The sequence below is a fragment of the Manis pentadactyla genome, chromosome X (assembly GCF_030020395.1).
Source record: "Manis pentadactyla isolate mManPen7 chromosome X, mManPen7.hap1, whole genome shotgun sequence".
Lineage (NCBI taxonomy): Eukaryota > Metazoa > Chordata > Mammalia > Pholidota > Manidae > Manis > Manis pentadactyla.
In genome coordinates this window covers 146,335,833-146,354,380 of record NC_080038.1, presented here as the reverse complement: position 1 = coordinate 146,354,380, position 18,548 = coordinate 146,335,833, and the positions used below count along the sequence as shown (strand labels likewise).

At 53.3% G+C, this 18,548-nt stretch overlaps 2 protein-coding genes across 3 annotated transcripts; both read right to left on the bottom strand.

Annotated features, from left to right (window-relative positions):
• Positions 1–457: 457 nt before the first annotated feature.
• On the bottom strand, positions 458–6,293 carry GDI1 (GDP dissociation inhibitor 1). Of its 2 annotated transcripts, XM_036923596.2 has the most exons (11): positions 6,136–6,293; positions 4,848–4,955; positions 4,605–4,704; positions 4,323–4,457; positions 3,648–3,846; positions 3,245–3,376; positions 2,619–2,718; positions 2,018–2,189; positions 1,680–1,824; positions 1,505–1,559; positions 458–1,414 (listed from the first exon to the last, which is right to left on the bottom strand). In XM_036923596.2, the coding sequence occupies exons 1-11, from the start codon at positions 6,178–6,180 to the stop codon at positions 1,262–1,264; spliced, it is 1,344 nt and encodes a 447-aa protein (XP_036779491.1). In that variant the 5' UTR covers positions 6,181–6,293; the 3' UTR covers positions 458–1,261. The 2 variants fall into 2 exon arrangements, with proteins under 2 accessions (XP_036779491.1, XP_036779492.1); XM_036923597.2 differs by lacking the exon at positions 4,848–4,955 and having other exon boundaries at positions 6,136–6,286.
• A 541-nt stretch (positions 6,294–6,834) lies between these two features.
• ATP6AP1 (ATPase H+ transporting accessory protein 1) lies at positions 6,835–14,189 on the bottom strand. Its single transcript, XM_036923595.2, has 10 exons — positions 13,986–14,189; positions 13,609–13,735; positions 11,262–11,336; positions 10,785–10,978; positions 10,316–10,356; positions 9,484–9,569; positions 8,871–9,109; positions 8,237–8,284; positions 7,919–8,150; positions 6,835–7,688 (listed from the first exon to the last, which is right to left on the bottom strand). The coding sequence occupies exons 1-10, from the start codon at positions 14,138–14,140 to the stop codon at positions 7,479–7,481; spliced, it is 1,407 nt and encodes a 468-aa protein (XP_036779490.2). The 5' UTR covers positions 14,141–14,189; the 3' UTR covers positions 6,835–7,478.
• Positions 14,190–18,548: the final 4,359 nt, after the last annotated feature.

The following is an 18,548-nucleotide window of genomic DNA, read 5'->3' as shown; positions in this document are numbered from 1 at the left end:
CCCCAGTCCTACAGCATCCTGTTGACTCCAAGGCTAGGCCCCCAGGCCCTCCACTTCCTTGATAAAGAAGACCCTGGCTTAAGGCCAGACCCTCCCAATCCCCTTGCTGCTTCACCCCCCGCTTCCTTAACTTTGACCCCCACCAGCCAGGGCCGAATCCCCCGTTTCCCTAGGCCATGACCCTGGGCCTGGGTGCCCTGTCCACCTTCCCTTCCTTGACATGAAGGAAGGGACCCTGCCCCCATTCCTTTCCCACTTCAACCCCCAGGCCAGGCCAGACCTCTCTTGCCCTATTTCCCTCACACTGACCCACCCAAGGGTTGTAGTCCTGGTGCCAGCACTCACTGGGTGGCCTTGGGGAAGCCAATGTGATCTGTTGCCTCTGTACAAGCCCTTTCTGTTCAGCACAAGGGCCACCAAGTGCCCAACTTTTAGGAAATAAAGCTAAAGATATGAGTTCAGGTTTCAACACGGTTTTATTGGGAGCTTTTTTCTGTGAAATACACTAGAGGTTGGGGAAGGGGACACATTCACTTTGCATAAGGGTTTCCCACCACAAAGGGAAAGGCTAGGGAAAGGGTGGAGCACAGGGGTTTGGATCCATTTTCCCACCTCCTTTTGCTTTGCTCACGTTTCTTTTCTCTCAGCAATTACCAGAGGACACACACACAAAAAAAGAACAGCAAAACCATCCTCTAACGGGGCCATACCCAAGCCCTCTCCCCTCCCAGGCCATACCAGAAGGCTACAGGTTGAGGGGAACAGGACTTCCTTCTCAGACAGGGTGGGCCAAAGTTAATAAATTAGAATAAATTAACGGGAAAGGGGGGAATGCAACTTTGTGCTGGGAGGGCCCCTTCTTTCCAACACACAAGAGAGTTGGTGGGGGGAGGCGGGGGCATCTCCAAAGGCCACTACAGTGGGGTTAAGAGTGGTGGGGGCAGAAGTGAGCTTTTCCTCCCCGTTCTTCCCAAAGAGAGCAGAAGAATTAGAGGTGAGGGGGGAGACACACACAAGAGGAACCCTCTTCGAGGATAAGGGTGGGCCAAGAAAGAGTATGCTATCCAAACCCCTGTCTCCCAAACCACTAAGGTTAAGGATTTGGTCAGTCAGTCAATGAGGTGGGAAACAGGAATGTGGTGAGGGAAGCAAAGGATGCTGGAAACAGGGGTGCCCAGCCACACCCATCTCCCCAGCCTCCAGGAGAAAAGACTCAGGTGAAGGAAGAGGGTGCCAAGGGGGGGACGGGGGGGGTCGGCAATCACTGGTCAGCTTCTCCAAAGACATCGTTCTGTTTGCGCTTCATGTTCTCAAAGTCAAAGGCAGAGCCTGCCATGCGCTTGTAGATGTCTTTAATGTCATTGCAGGTTGTCTCGAAGTGTGTAGTAGCATCATAGGAGCAGGAGCAGAACACCTGAAAACAGCCAGAGCCCAGGGCCCAAGGTGAGTTAGGCAGGGACTCTGGGTGGGCAGTCAGGAGCCAGGGCCAGGACAGGCTGCTTACCTGGCTCTCAGAACCATCGTCGATGGGCTCATACAAGTCACTGATGGCTACAAACCTGAGAAGGTGTAGGGGTGGGTAGGCCTTACAACCAGCCCTGCCCTCCCTGGTCCCCAACCCCCAGCAACTTGGCTCCCTTCCTCCCCGGTAGCCTCAGCCCTGGACCCCAGTCCCTCACTTCTGGTCAATGGGCTCCAGCAGCTCCAGGGCTGGCTCAATCTCCTTTTCAGGCTCCCCAGTCTCCACTGTGGTACTGGCGATGGCTATGTACTTGCCCTGCGCAGCCACATTGTGTGCATAGGAAATCATGCATACGTAGATGTCTGCCCAAAAGAAGCACTCCGTCAACACAGGCTCATGCAAGACTCCTGGGGGTTGGGCTCAATTTGGGTCTGCCACCCCTCCCAAGCTAAACACAGTGGGCAGCATCCAAGCTATCACCCACATAGAGAACAAGTCTAAGCTTACCCAATCACTAGAACCCCACTGGAGGAAATCACGAGGGGCTCAGCCTACCTGACTTCCTGTTGACCTGGTTCTGGGGGATGATGATCTGGCAGGAGTTGGCATCGTTAGTGTTCTTGATGGGGTGGCTGAGGATACAGATGATGCGGATAACCTGGCCGGCCTTCCGAACACGGTCTGGAATGTAGCTGGGGTCACAGATCAGCTGCTTGCAGCGGGCCACCTGTGAAAGCAACCAGAAGACCTTTTCCTGACCCCATTGCTCCCCCAGGTGAACATGGAGATGGGTCCACAGCCAGCACTGGCAGCTCCAGCAGACAGGGCCCTCCACTGCCCCTTCTATAGCATAGAGCTCCATTCTGTACCTCAGAGAAATGGGCCATAATATCCAGGGCTGGGTGACCCCCTCTGCTAAGACACTGTGATCAGGAACACTCCCTGGACCCGACACAGCACATGGGCTTTGAAAGATACCTCTCGCCAAGAGGAGTGACTATGACAGATTTCTTCTGGAGCCCCAGTCCCTAGGCCAAGGCCCTTAGAGCTGAGTAACAGCAGACTCAGGAAAGGCAAGATCACTTGGAAAAGAGCCTCTAAGGAGGGAGCCAAACCCCACCCAGAACATAGTGAATGCACTGCGGGGAAGGCTTACCTCTCCCTCAGACTTCACACCCACCACCTTGCCATTCTCCATGATGATGTCGTCCACAGGTTTGTTCAGCATATACGTCCCCCCATAGATAGCACTCAATCTGTGGTGGGGACAATCATGGTGAATTCCCCCTCCCAGGAGAAACAGAGACTGGAGCCACTGCACCTTCCCCCCACCAGCACTGGCGTGCAGAGGTGGCTACTCCAAGCAGGCAGAGCTCAGGAGAGCCAGCGGTTCTTCCCAGCTGTCACTCCCACAAACTCAGGACTGAATTCAGGCTCCCTCCTCTCTGGAGCTTCCACCCAGAATACTCTACAATGGGTTAGGGTGAGGGAATAGCTCCTCACAGAAATTGCCTGGAGGACAGACACAGGGCTCTGGAGCAGCTCTGACTTGAGGTTCCATGGCACTGGGCCCAGTGCTAGCACTGCCCAACTCAGGCCAGGAACCAAGCAACCCCATTTGCGGAGGCCTAGCTCTTCACCTCTGCCCTTCAACGCACTGTTGCAGAACCCGTCACTCAAGAACGGTGTACATTAAATTAAGAGCACAACGGAATGCACAAAGGGCTGTTTCCATTAGTTCTTCTACTTGGGACTGTGAACTGAAAGAAGCCGTGCCCTCACCTTGCAAAGCCCTGGGGCAGCTCGCCAAGGCCGTAGAGCGGGTATAAATATGGGCTCTTGCCATACCGGGCCAGGGACTCGCTATACAACTTGATGCGATTGATGGTCTCAAGACAGGGCTGGTCCAGGTAGCTGAGGGGGGATGAAGTCAGAAGAGGCTCCAACAGCAGCACCCCCAGCCCACGCCCTCCCAAGCACCAGGCCAGCCTTCACCACCCTCAATGACCTGGGGACCTGGGGAAGATTATGGGTCAAATGCAGAAAAGGGACAGAAAAGGTGACAGGTTAGCATGTGGCTGAGTACAAGAGAGTGCAGAGTGGGCCAAGGGAGCAGCAGACAGGAGTGGGGAGGGCAGGGTACAGGCCAGGAGAGGGGTGGTCTGCCATGCCAGCGTTCCCTCACTCATCGGTGCGGTAGAGTGCCAGGGCATGGCCGGTGAAGTCAATGACGTCCTGGCCCAGGTCAAACTTCCGGTAGACATCGCGCATGCTGGTGTTCTGGGGGTCAACACCTTCAAATGTCTTGGGGTCATTCTCATCAAAGTTCGCCACAAACACCAGGAACTTGCGGAAGCGCCGTTTCTCAAACATGCCCATCAGATCTGCGGAGGCAATGTGAAGAGAGCCTTCTCACCACAGAACACACCTCTCCTTCCCACTAGGTAGACCAAGAAAGCAGGTGCCCTAGCTCCCAGCTGAGTTTTGTTGCTGCCCACCATGTGACCTTAGATAAATCCTTCCGCCCTTCTTGGTCTGTTTTCCCATCTGTACAAAGAGGGGATTGGGCTGGACAGGCTCTCAGGACCCTCCAGGCTACTGACACTTGGGGATATTTCATCAGTCAGATGGAGCCCCTGTCAAAGGCTTAATTAAGTTTTTCAGAGTTTCCCCCACTGCACAGCCCTTCTGTGTGTTGACTTTGCTCCTGATAACCAAGGTAAGGGGCCTGGGGCAATTATAAGACAGAGCAAAGGGTTTCTGGTGTTCAACAGAGATATGACCTTGGGCAAGGGGTGCCCTGCCGGGAATGGCTGCTCCTTGTGCCCATGATTCTCTGGCTCAGGGGACCCACACTCACTGGAAGCCAACGCTTCAGTCTCAGTGGATGGTACTTTGTAGATCTTGCCCCCTTTGTAGACAAAGCTGCCCTCCACCACCTTGAAGTCCAGATAGCGTGTCACCTCTGTATACAGCAGCATCTTTACCAACTGCCCTGTGGGGCGGTGGGAGGAAAGCAACATCAGCAATCAGCATGGATCCCTGCAGATGCTCTAGTGGGACTAGCTGCCCTTTCTCTGGAGCCTAACCCTCCTCTGGTTGTCCTAATCACCCCCCACAACACCTCATTTGTCTCTCTCACCATTGGCCATGAGGAATTTGGGGATCAGGTCCACGTTCCAGTCTCGGCCCCGGCCCATTGCCTCAGAGGGCCCATCCAGCAATTGAAACCGTTTATACAGCTGTAAGCAGGAGGAAGAGAAAGAGAAGTACCTAAAGGACCACCCCTCCCCTCCCCTGCCCCACTGCCCAGAGTCTGGGGAGCTGCTCTGGCACCCTATGCAAGAGGCTAATGAAGGATGGGCCTGGGTCCAGGTGACCTCACCTCCTCTAGGGGTGTGATAGAAGAGCTCTCACCCCCATAGTAGGGGTTCCGGTCCATGTGCAGCACTTTCTTCCCATTCACGGACATGATGCCTGACAGGATACACTCCTGGAAAAGGGGACAACATCTGCAGTACTCCCACTGCCCACATTCCCACCAGCAGCGCTGATTTGTTCCCCACCCCAAACCTGAGAGAAAAGCAAAACTTGGATGCTGCTGCCCAGGTGGACAGCTCTCTCCACCCCAGCTGGCTGGCTCACCTAAAACGGGGGGTGATGGCTTTATTTGACCATTTTGCCTATGGCACTGTCATAGGCAAAGATAATAATAAAGGCAGAAAAATAAAGGCAGAATTGAGAGAGTGACCAGCAGACACGTGGACGGTCTTCCGGCAACTAACATTAGCCAAGAAAGTCATCTAGCCACGTTGAGCCGCGCTAAAATGCAGAGAAGACACAATGAGCCACAGAGGAGATCCAGCTGGACAGCGAAGGGCACCGAAAGAGAAGTGAAGAAAAGCGGAGCATGGTCCTGAAATCGCAAGCCCCAATCTGGGATGCTCTTTCTTCAAAGGGCAAGGGCCCCTAACCCTGAACTTGCGCCAGCCACGGGAGGGGCGTCCCCTCCACACCCCCTGGACTAAGGGAGATGAGTCTCTCAGGAGAGCGGTCCAACAGGGCTTGGGAGAAGGGAGAAGATAAACACCCTCAACCAGTCACTGTCAGCAGCCCAAGGACAAAGACCGCAGAGATCTCCATGGGAAACTGGGGTGAGGCAGCAGGAATGCGGTCAATGCCCCCCTACCCCCTGCTGCTGCTCCTTCTGGAACATTCCCTGGGTCTCCGGCCCCATAAGAAGCCGGGGAGGCAGGATGAAGGCCCACCCTGGTGAGCACCCCAAACCAGAGATCCTTGTACTTCAACCCCATCAAGATTAGCGCAAGATGGGAGGAGATAGGGCGGGGCCGGGGAAATCGGGCCGAACGAGGGTGCGTTTTCTGGCCCAGCAAGCCGGGATGGGGAAGACGGGGGGAGCTGGGCATAGGGACCAGGAAATCGACGGGGCAGCCAGGAAAGGGGCACCTTCTTGGAGACGAGCCCACGGCGGTGGGGAGAAGCGACGTGGCGGGGAGGGAGGGACACGGGGCTGCCCTTTCGGGGACCACAGCGCCGGGGGCGGCAGCGCGGCGGATGGCAGTGAGGGGAGGATGGCGCGGGCGGCCGGGGCCTGCAGCACCACGGGAAGCAGGGGGCGATGCGGGGCCCCAGGCGCCGAAGGCCGCACTTACAGTGAGGCCGGTTCCCAGCACGATCACATCGTACTCCTCGTCCATCGTCTCGCCTCAGTGCCAGCGCCCGTCGGCTCCTCCTCTTCCTTCACCACAGCAGCCGCTGCCGCAGCACTGGACCAAAGATGGCGGCGGTCGAACTCCGCGTGACCCTTCCGCCGCGTCAAAGAGTCCCGGCTCCTCCCCGCGTCCCGCCGCAGCCACTGCCTCCCAGAACGGCGGCCGGGGCTCGGGCCCCAACACCACCACGGCTCTGTGGGCGGCGCCGCCCCCCGAGGGCCCTGAGGGGAGCTGGGCGGAGCGGGCCGGAGGCCTGTGCGGCGGCCTCCGAGGGATCAATGCGCGGGAGCTCGAGAGCTCCTCCCCGCCCGCCGAGAGGCTGGGCGCGCGCCGCTGCGGCAGCCGGGGGCGTCCCCTGGGGACGCGAGGACAGCCATTGTCACAGCTGTCCCCCGCTGGACGCTGACCGCTCCCGCCCTTCGTCCGCCTCCCTGCCCTGGCCGACTAAGGATCCAGCTTGCTGAAGATCCTCCTGGCCTCGCCCGGTTCCCGGAGAGGTGGGCCGCAGGACCCCTCCGAGGCCTCCCCGCCTCCTTTGGCCTGGCTCAGCTGCAGCTACATCCGGACGCCTCCTGCCGCAGCCCTGAGTGAAGCGCATCCCTCATGCCCACCGCAGAAAAGAGTGAATAGAGGCGCAGGCATGGCGACCCGTCTTTATTTTATTAAGGAGGAAACCACCAATTATCCCAGGCATTCCTGGCCGGAACATGCCAGAAATGTAGTGGCCACACCCAGCCCACCTGCCTGGGAGGTCCCTTCCTTGTCAGGCCACAGAAATAAAACCCAGGATACTGCTTACTGTTAGCACAACATCACCAAACTGCAATAATGCCAGCCAAGCTGGACAGTTAAATAGTACTTCCACACACACCCAAGCTCAGGGAACCTCCAGCTCCTGGCTGCTGCAGTGAACCCCATAAAACCTGGGAAAGGGACACTGCCTACACAAAAGCACTATAAACAGCTCGGGGTAAATAACGGTGGAGAGATAAGAGTAAGGAGAAAGGGGGAGGAGGGGGCCCTAGAACTCATGTCCCCTTCCCCTCACAATGACAGGCTGGGAGATTTGTCTATGCAGAATACATACACCTCATGGGTAGAAATGGGAGGGTGGGCAGCCCTAGGGAAGACCATTAGCGAGTTGAACAGGGAGCAAGACAAATTGAGGGGAGACAGGGGTTCATGCTATGGAAGAAAGAGAGGAAGCCCTTCAGTCCAGCATGCCTCCAGGTGGGAAAGTGACAACCTGGACACCACACACCCGCCTGCCCCAGGGCGCAGGGTCACACAATCTGGGTCAAAGAGATGGTGGAGCCCTTGTGGTCGTCAAAGCGGTCCATGGTCTTAAGGCTGAGGATCATGTGCAAGCCGTAGGTGAAGATGAAGAGCATGAACAGGGAGGTGAGCAGCCCCATCCAGATGCCCGGGGAGAAGAAGCCAGCACAGTCACTAGCATAGGAGAACTGCTCGCCCGTCACGTTGAAGGCCTGGATCTGGGGACAGAAAGGACCACATGGCCCCACACAGAAAGAGGCCCAGTGAGGGCTGGGGTTCCCAAGTTAATGGATAGTCCAAATTTTGTGGGATGGGAGCACCATGGGTGCAAGACTCAATTACATTCCTGAGCCCGAGCCCAATGCTGCAACTCTTCAGTTGCACAGGTACCCTGCGACCTCCAGCCTGGGCTCCCCACCCCAAGGCTGGGCCCCTCCCTGCCCCCTACCTGGAAGTCCTGAAGAGACATCTGCCAGAGAGAGGGCTGTGCCTGGGGCACAAGGAGGTTGCCATTCTCAGTAAGAGTGCTGACATACTCGCAGTGGAAGGAGTAGATGCTGGGCCCTGTGACCTGGGAAGCATTGAAGTAGGAGACGGAGCCATTGCTGTGGATTTCAAGGTGCTCCATGGTAAACCAGTGCCGGGCAGACACTGGGTAGAAGCGATTAGCCAGAATGAACCTACGGGAGGCCACGGGGGTGTCAGGTAGCTGAGAAGGCGAGAGGCCTGCCAGCCCATCCACACCTCAACCACCTCTTAGACTCACTTGAATGTCACCGTGGTACCAAACAGTTGTTCATAGGTCAGTACGAGCCTGCAGGGCCAGAATAAGAGGTGAGTTGCCAGGCTCTGAGAGAGTCTTGAGTGGCATCTTAGAGCAACTTCTTCATGTCTACTCCTATCTAAGCTGCCCCCAAATCCTCACAGCCATGTGAAGAGGCAGCCCCCCCACTTAACAGATGGGAAAACTGAGGTCCAGTCACACTGTAGGTTAGGAACCAGCATGCAAGTCCCCTACCTCCAACTGAGGGTTCCTTCCTCTGGCTCCCTGGAGCCCACTACCCCTCTTTTTCAACTGCCCTTGGGATTGCTGAGGTGCCCAGGCTAGGCTCTGGGGGTTAGGGTACTTTCTCTTGCCACACAGGGAGGGTAGATACAGGAGCCCCAGAACTGGCTCAGAAATGGTATACACCCTCATGCAATTGCCTTGAGGCTGCTCAGAGAGGACGCATCAGGTTCCCAGGTGATTGGGCCAAAGACTAGAGGGCAGGGGAGGCAGAACTCTGAGTAACCCCCATTCTAAGAGCCATCTACCACCCCAGGATTACCACCTGTATTCCCAGGGTGAATACCCCCTGCACACACACACACACCTGTAGTGGTAGGCACTTTACCCTCACCTAGCAACAGAGTCATTCCAGAAGGAGCCCGTCAGGTTGAGCTCCTTGACCCCAAAGGTGAGGGAGGTCAGGTCCTCCCAACGGTCCTTGTATGACACCGAGAAGTTTTGGGCCCAGAACAGGATTCGGGGGGCGGTGTCATTGTAACTCACAGGGGGATGGATCACAGACGATGCTGGGGGTTTTTGCAGCAGCTGGCGCCCTAGTCCCCCAGCCACCATGGCTACATCACGGGCCACCTGCAGAAACAGCCCATAAGCCTTCTCTCAATGGCCCTTGGAGCAGGCCCCAAAACCAAGTGGTCTGCCCTTGCTCTCCCCATGCGGTACCCTTTCCAGCATCTGCAGTCCCACCGGCCCTATTGAGGTCCTTCCTCCAGGAAGCTTTCTCCAGCTGTCCCCAAGCCTTTGTGATTGTCCTAGTTTTTCCAGTTTAGGGATGTGGGGACTTACTATCCAAGTATAGCAGCGTTTAAGGCTGACAGGGCAAGATGGAAAGCTACTGCCTAGGAGGACAAAACAGGAGTTCACAAAAGCTCATCCTCATCAGCCCAGGGGAGAAGCCATGCAGCCTCTGCTCACACCTCCCAGAGCCCCAGCAGAAGGGCACGTACCCTGGAAGGGTGGACAGCTGTGAGGGCTGCTGTGTACGGGACATCTTCGGACTTGAGCGTACTCAGCACCTGTCCTATGACCTCATCTGAGGAGCAACAGGGAGAGTGGAGAACCAGGTCGTAGGCAGCCGCTTACAGCAACACTCCCCACGGCCTGGCAGAAGCTGGCAGAGGTGAGGCTGTACCCTTCCACATGTCACATTGGTGCCCTCTCTTGCGGACACTCAGTGGGATCCCCTCATTAAAGTGGGGCCCACCAGATGTCTTCCCTGTAAAGCTTCCCCACCCCTAGCAACTGGCACCTCTTCTGTGATGGGACAGAGACCCTCCCAGGGCCAGCTCCCATCAACCTTCACTAGTGTTCTCTGTTCCAGTGAAGACCCCTAATAGCAGCTACTTCTCACCCCACTCATGCCCAGCCTCCCACAGGACACCTGTGGCCTCAGTAGTCAACTCCCTAAGCCAAGCCCCATGTGGGACAAGCAAAGGCCCATAGATACAAAAAATTCCAAATCCACCCATGGAAGGCTTTCAATGACCTTTCCATGGGGAATGACTTTTATAGCAAAAACAACAAATCCTCAGAACTGTTTTTTGAAATACTTCTGGTCTGTTAAACCTTAAACTCTATTCGTAGGTTTCTGCACAAGGAGCCCCTAGATATCCCAACACCTCTGCCAGGCAGGGCCCAGCTGGAGGTGAGTGAGGCTTGGGGGCCAACATTTCCCTGATCAGCTGCCTGGTGCTCCAAGAAGCAGGGAGGCCACCCTGGGAATGTGGGTATGAGGAGCTGTGGTCCGGCCCCCCGCAGCCAAGGGCTGACCCCACTCACCATTGCCTGTGAGGACTTCTCTTGGCGCCATGAGACCTGAGCTACAGAAGAGTCAGAGCATTAGAGCCCCCACGATGTAACCAGCTGTGCCCCTCCGGTGTGTCCTCTGCTCTGGGCCAGCACCCTTCCTCACAGCCCCGTTCACCCGGCACAGCCCAGCTGGGTCTCAGGCACTGTGCTCACTCACTGCCCCTCCACACCTGTGCTCACCTTATGGGCCTGCCCCTTTCTCCCCCAGTTTCACAGTCCCAGCTCCTCATCTCTGGAAGCTCGACAGGCCTAGCTCAGTGTTGGGCACTGACTCCGGAGTCACAGCCTAGCCAAAGGCTCTTTGTGCCTCTTCTAGCCATATGGGGCACCTTCTGGAAAGACTTCAAGGTGCTGAATGGGAGGACTATCGTCTTTGGCGGAGTTGTGCTACCAGAGACTCACAGCTCTCTGGGCCCTGAGGGCAGGGGCTGGGCCATACCTGACTGTGTAGGGCAGGTGGATGAGCAGCAAGGCCGGGAGGCTGGCATTGAGCTTCAGCTCCCGCAGTGTGGCCAAGTCCACATGCAGGGGGCTGGCCCCAAGCTTCTCCTGTAGGTAAGTGGTCAGAGTGCTGACCGCGTACCAGTCAACAGCGGGAAGCACCAGAGATGAGGGGGCCAGGTCCAGGGCATTCTGGGGATAGGGGAGAAGTGGGAGGATGAGTTAGCAAGAGACCAGTGTGCCTGGGCCACCACCCCAAACCTCTCTGGCAGCCCTCTTTGGCAAGCCACACCAACACCCACATAGAGGTCTCCTGGGTCAGAAAGAAAACACCCCACACCCTTAGCCCGAGACAGTCAGGCTTTTCTACCCACAAAGCCAGTGTCTCTAGTTGATAAGGGGACAGTTCTTATTGTGCTGGGGAAGGGGGCACAGGATAGTGCCCATGGTCCTTAGCCTGGGAGAGGACTCTTACCTCCAGGTTAGAAAAGGCACTGTCCTGCTTGTTTCCAAACACACCACCATATGCTGTGAAGTCCTCAATGCTCAGCTAGTAGGGAAGCAAAAAAGATGGCCTCAGAGGGTTGGGCCAAGGCAGGGGGCAGTTGCCTTCCCTGTGCATTTGCAGGGCCAGCAAAATCTCATTCAGAGTCAGATTTGGTCTGGCCAAAAGAGTAAGCAAGGATGGGTTTGGGAGTGGGGGATAAGGGGAAAGAAGGTTCTCATTCTTTTTTAAGCACCCTCCTGGCAGGGTGAGAAAACATGGAAGGTGGTCATGGGGCTGGGAGGAAAGCTGACTTGCGGTAGCCTCAGGAGTAAGAGTCAGCTGCCTGCCTGCAGATAAGAGGAACTGGAGAAGAGGGAAGCTGGGGAGTGGGGGCTGGGGGACAGCCAGGCATTTACAGAGGGGAAGTCAGAGCAAAGGAGAGCCTGCATACCAGTTACCCATGCTAGAGCCTCCTATGTCCATTGGACAGGTCCTTTTCAAAGGAGGCTGAAAAGTCCCCCTCACTGTGGGTTTTGGTGGAAGAGGAGAGCACGGTTAAGGTCTCAGAACATGAAGGAGAGAGCACTAAAGTCTTCTGAGCTCTCTGAACCAGTCACTCTGATCCGAACCCCTTTTCCTCTGCAACCCAGAGCCAACCTTCAACTCCTGCCCTTCTTCCTCAAATCCCAGCTTCTTCTGGTTTCACCCAGTTAGGCCCAGGGACAATCTTCATCAGATTCCCTAGTTCACTGTTTATATACACACTTGCCCTGCTTCCTCTCCCTTCTGGGCAGGAATCCTGACCCTGCTGGGCTGCCTGGGCTCTCATTCCAAAAGCCCAGGAACCGTTACTGTGTCCTCATGGCACACCCTGCTCAAAATCACCCAAGGTTTCCTGCCACATTTAGAACTGCAACCCACCTTCTTCTCCCTCCTTTCCTGGGTACTTGCTGACCATCTCCTACCCCTTTCTGCCACTCACTACATGCTAGCCACAGCAGCTCTTCTGTGGGCTCACCAAGAGCACTCCTTGCCCAGGGCCTTTGCACCTGCTGTTCCCTCTGCCAGGAATGCCCCTCCCTGCAGAGCCACATTGGCTCCATCCCTCCCTCCATTTAGGTCTGTGCTCACACAGCACCTCCTCAGTGAGTCCTTGCCTGATCACTCTTATCTTAAACAACATTGCCAGTCACTCTGTCCCCTTAGCCTGCTTCCTTCTTTAAAGACTATAGCACTGATATTATATCACATACCAATTTAGCATTTACCTGTGAGCCTCCGGAGAATGTCAGCTTCCTCAGAGTAGTGGCTTGGGTTATTCTGTTCACTGCTATATCCCCAATACTTAATGGTATAGAGTAGGCAGTCCATATTTGGCAAATGAATGAATGGATGGATGGATGCCATAAGGCAGGTGACCTGAGCTAGATGTTTTACATGGATTGTAAGAATTGCTCCTCATAGCCCTCCGATGTAGTTGGTGTCTTTATTTTATAGATGCAAAAACTGACATTCGTAGATTATTTCAGATATCCAAAGTCTGGTAAGGAGGAGAACTATAAGTGAGTTGCAGTCTGACTTCATTAATTATCACCTTCTGGAAGGACTACAGACCAGCATGACCACCATCACCTGCCCACGGAGCAATGGAGCAAGACCACTAGGAGGATGATCCATGAGGGCTACCAACAAGGTAGAGACAAGCAGAGGCTCAATAACCTCCCAAACATCAATCCTACACTACCCTAGAATCTTTTCATGGTCTATATGCCTGCTTTGGGGACACAGGTTCTTGAGGACTCAGTCTGGAACTAATCAGTGTGCATAACGATGGAACTTCAGCCAATCATTGCACCACAACAACCCTTAGTTTCCTTGGCAGTAAAACCGAGATAATGACATCAACTGAGCACAGTGCATAGGAAGCACACAATAACTGATCACTTTCTAGTTATCTCTACTATGATCATCATAATTAGAATCACAATTCTGCCACCCATTAGCTGTGTGACCTTGGGCAAGTCACTTACCCTCCTTGAGGGTCAGACTTCTCATCTGTAAACAGGGTCTATAATCTCCACCAGGCAGGGAAGATCAGGTAAGCGCTTGGTACTCAGTAGACATCTAGACTCTGACCCCTTGCTTCACCCTGTCAAGTCGATGCCATTTTCGGGCCATTCCCAGTGAATCTTCTCTTACAGACCTTTCAAGAAAGAAGCCACACCTCCCTACAATTGGGACAAGGTCACTGAAATTTTCCCTGGGGGAATGGGCCTCAGTGTCGTCGGGGGAGGAAGCCTGCTGAACAAGGGAGAGAGGGCTGGGGCAGTCGCACCTTGTCTTGCAGGAACAGCAGCACATTGCGGGGGCCCAACTCCAGGGCGGGGTCTAAGTAGGTGGAGAGTTGCATGTCGCTGGTGATGTGGCCCTCGTGGGTGTCGGCCGCAGGAGCCCACAAGTCCCTGTCAGGGGACAGAAGAGGTGCTGTCAAGCGGGGGCACACAGCTTGAGGTCCAAAACCCATGGGTTCCCAGCTTGATGCGTGGGGCCCGGAGCTCTGAGCTGGTCTACTCGCTACGGGCCGTCAACCAAGGGACAGTCCACTTCTAGGCCTCGCCTCCCCTCGCCGAGGACAACCCTGGGTGGGAAGAAGGCACCTCAGCCGCCGCGGCGCGTAGCGCAGCCCAACCCGGCCCGGCCCGCCCCGCTCACCGGTCACTCGACCACAGCACAAGCGGCACCTGCTGCTCCGCCACCGCCGCCGCCGCCGCCGCCACCAGGAACAGCAGCAACCACTGCATCTGCCAGAATGCCGGGGCCCGCCGCGTCCCCATGCGTCCCCAAGCCACTGCTGTCGCCGCCATCATATCCTCGGTCTCCACTGCCTAGGCCACCCCTGCAGCCGCAGATCAGGTGACCATTGCCCCCGCCCGATCTCCGCCTCGCGCCTCCATTGGCCTGGGCACAGGCCTGCTCCCCAGAGCCACAGATGATTGGAAGAAGCGCAAGCCACTCACAGCCACTCCTTTTTTTTTTTATTAAGGTATTGTTGCTATACACTCTTATGAAGGTTTCACATGAAAAAACAATGTGGTTACTACATTTACCCATATTATCAAGTCCCCACCCATGCTCCACTGCAGTCACTGTCCATCAGTGCAGCAAGTTGCCAGAGATCCACTATGTGCCTTCTCTGTGCTGCACTGCTCACCCCGTGATCCCCCACACCATGTCAGAGCCGCTCCTTTTCACTGGTTGGCTGTCCGTGTCTCCAGGAACGCGCGCTTCAGGCAGGAAAGGGGGCGTGGCCAAGCTTAGCCCCCTCCCACCAGGCTGGCCTGGCTTCTCCACAGGTTCCCAGAGGCGTGGCTTCGCTCCTTCCTGTTTTAATCTTTTTTCTGCTTAAAATTGGGAAAGTAGTTTCTTTCCCTGAAGGTGGTCCCTGCCTGATACAAGTCCGGAGCGTGCGGATAAACAGCACTTACAGCGGGCAGGGAGGAGGAGCATCAAGGAGGAGGGGGAAACCCAGCGAGAAATGGGATATCAAGGACACTGTGATAAACAATGTCACTGTCAACTGCTACTAGGAAGCCGGTGAGATGAGGACAAAAAAGTGTTTCTTGGACTAAGCAATAATTGGAGACTTTGGCAAGAACCTTGTCAGTGTGATCAAGTGAAGACAAGGTGTAGGATTGGAAGTTTGCCTTAAAGAGAGGAAAGAGAATGACAGCTTGAGTCACAAGATGGGAGACACCACTTCAAACTAATTGGGAGACTGTTAGGCAGGAAAATAGATATGAGCGGGATGGAAAGGAAAAGGCCAGGGAAGTCCACTAAAAAGACTCAGAGTTAATCAATTAAAGCTCAAAAAGCCAGGAGCAACTTGGCCTGGAATGTTTGCATATCCCCCAGATTAAGGAGGGTACCTCCACATAGCCCATGTCTTTATAGCGTTAATCATGCAGGCCCAGCTTATTTTTTTACTTTACCTCTATGCTGTTTTATTTCTCCTTGGGCCCTCATCAACTAGTTTGTAACCTAGGCAACTGATTTAGCATGCAGGCCCAGCCTTAGACAACATAGTAAAAGGCAGGAAGGAGTCCATCTTAAAGATCATATTTTAATACCCAGGAAGTTAAGAAGTAAGATTCTTAACCAGCTCTTAGCAAACAGACAGTAACTGAGTCCACCTTGGGGGCTGGGCAGGCAGCCTGTGTGATCTGCTCCCAGACCAAGACTCCCATATCCCAGGGAGACAGCAGAGCGGGAAGTTCCTTGTGTTAAGTTAATTCTAAGTATTCAAAGGCCACTTAACAGGTCTGCACCCCCAGGCCTTAGTCACATTCCTAAAGAATCCTTAGAAGGGGGAACCCCCAACCTTTTGGGGCACTCCTCTCTCTGAGGTCGCCCACACTTTCTGAGGGCATAACCTTTTAATCTTAAACTCTCTCCAAACTTTCAGGGCGCCTCTCCTCGCTGAGGTTGCCTGCTGCACTTTTTCTCTCTTTAAGTAACTTTAAATAAAACTTTTACTCTGCTTCACTACTGTGTCTCTGCCCTTCAATTCTTCGTTGCGGTGGGGACAAGGACTGAGGAAAATACACAATGCTTCCCCAACAGAGACTTCTATCTTTTTTAAAAATAATTAATTAATATATTTTTATTTTTTTGAAGAACATTATGTTTACTAGGCTCTCCCCTACCCCAAGTCCCCCCCACAAACCCCATTACAGTCACTGTCCATCAGCATAGCAAAAAGTTGTAGAATCACTACTTGTCTCCTGGACTTGCCATTGGAATGAAGAAGGAAATATCTAAGCTGGCCTGTGCATACAGTAAAACAACAAATTTGACTGGATCTATACTGTTGGAACTCAACCAAGAATTAGTAGAAGTGCAAGTTGCAGTGCTCCAAAATCGTGCAACTATAGACTATCTACTGTTAAAAGAACACATGGGATGTGAACAGTTCCCAGGAATGTGTTGTTTTAATCTGTCTGATTTTTCTCAAACTATTCAAATTCAGTTAGACAATATCCATCATATCATTGATAAGTTTTCACAAATGCCTAAGGTACCTAACTGGTTTTCTTGGTTTCACTGGATATGGCTGGTAATTGTAGGTCTGCTTTTGTTATGTAGCTGTATTCCTATTATGTTAACGTATGTGCGCGATTTAATTAGTAGTTTAAAACCTATACACGCTTAAGTTACTCTACAAGAAGATATGTCAAAGAAATAATCAATCTTCCCATGTTTTCTTCCGTCTGCTACTTCTATAGCTTTTCTTCTTCCTTCCAAATTACAACACTTTAGTAGAATTAGTGCCTCATATCGAAAATTACCGAGTATCATAATTCTTCCAAGTGGTAAAGATACCTCAAGACAAATGCTGGGCAAAGAAGCCACAGGGCATAAATCTACAAAGAAGTAAAAAGCTAACCTTTTCAAACAATATTGCTTCTCTCTCACTTACCAACTTTACATTTCCCTGTATGGCCCCGGAAGATGACTGGTTAGCCAGAGACGGGTAAGATTCCTCAAGGGAGGAACAACCTAAGACAGGCACAGTCGCAGGGGGGCCATCAGGAGAGAAATTGGGGAGCAACAGAGGGGAGGCCTAGAACCTCACCCCCCCTGTTTTGAGAGAAATCTTCTGCATCCATGGATGTTTTGTTGCCCTTGTCTAGCTTGGATTAATACTTAGTCTATAGGCACAGACCTGATCATCTACATTTGCCCTCTTACAACACTAAATTATGTTTTCTACCTTTATCTTGCATCTACCTGCCACTTCAGCATTTTATTTAAAATAATAATAATAATAATAAGGGAGAAATGTGGGATTCACATATAAATAAAGTATAAAAATCAGACGAATAATCATATCTGACTTGATTGTTTATAGTTCATGATGCATGATCAAAACAGAAAGTTTCTGTGATATGACTGCCCTTGCACTGTTCACCGTGTAAGAACTTATTCACTATGTAAGACCTTGTTCACCATGTAAGAACTTGTTTGTTATGCTTTAGAAGATTGGAGACTGTTGAGAATTAGGCTTGGGGTTGATTAATGATTGTGCATTGGGTCCCCTATACAGAATTTTATTGTTGTTAACAACCATTTGATCAATAAATATGAGAGATGCCCTTTCAAAAAAAAAAAGGGACAAAGAGTTATAGAATAAAGGAAAGTGAGAAGGCTCTTAGCTCCTGCAGGGAGCCATTGGAGGAGAGTAAAGGGAGAAATCTGGCTGCTCTGGGTGACATTCCCTAGGACCCAATCATGACCTGCCTCCTAGAGAGGGGTTCCCTGCAAGGTGAGCACATGTAGGTGCTGCCTCCAGCTGGGTCTGGTGGATATCTCATGGCCAAGGAGATCATGAGATGGGGGTCCTTGGGGTTTGTTTGCCCCAATTAGCTGTCCAGCAGATAACACAAAAAGCTTGGAGGGGGAGGAGGAGCCAAGATGGTGGCATGAGTAATTCAATGGAAATCTCCTCCCAAAAACATATATATTTCTGAAAATACAGCAAATACAACTATTCCTAAAGGAGAGACCAGTGGATACAGTACAACAGCCAGGATACATCTACATCTGCGAGAACTCACGATCACACGAAGGGGGTAAGACACAAGCCGCGGCCCGGCAGGACCCGAGCACGCCCCGCACCCCAGCTCCCCCGCAGGAAGAAAAGAGTTGGAGCAGGGAGGGGGCCCATTGTCACCTGGGCAAAATTGAGATAATAACCCCTTCCCTGTCTTCAGGGCAGAATGATCAGGAGGCCCCAAAGCCATAATGTAGGGGAACACACTCTGCTTATGCTCGTGCCAAGGCTTGACTAAATATGAGCCATTGTCTTTTTTCTCCCCTAATAACCTGAGAGGAGCTTGCATCTTACTCATTTTTTCAAATTGTGCCTGATATTTACTTAGTCACTCAACAAACATTTCATTGGCTCCCTGTACTTAACAAGTACAAAATCGAATGGGGGAGAAATGACAGTGTTTGTTCCTGCATTCCACCTTAGGCACTTTATAGGTGCTTGTTAAATGAGTGGGTGGAAGATGTGCGTTCCTCTTCAGGACCGCTAACCTGGAGCTTGGAAGCCCTGCTGTCCCCCGCAGGGCCAACGCTCCCACGCTCACAGCTCCGGCCCCTCTCGAGCAGTCCTCCTCTGCATCCCAACACTGCCAGCATCCCGAACGACCATGGCATCTGTGAGAAGGATCCGTCCAGCGCCCAGGCCTCGGCTCCCTGACCTCCTTACCG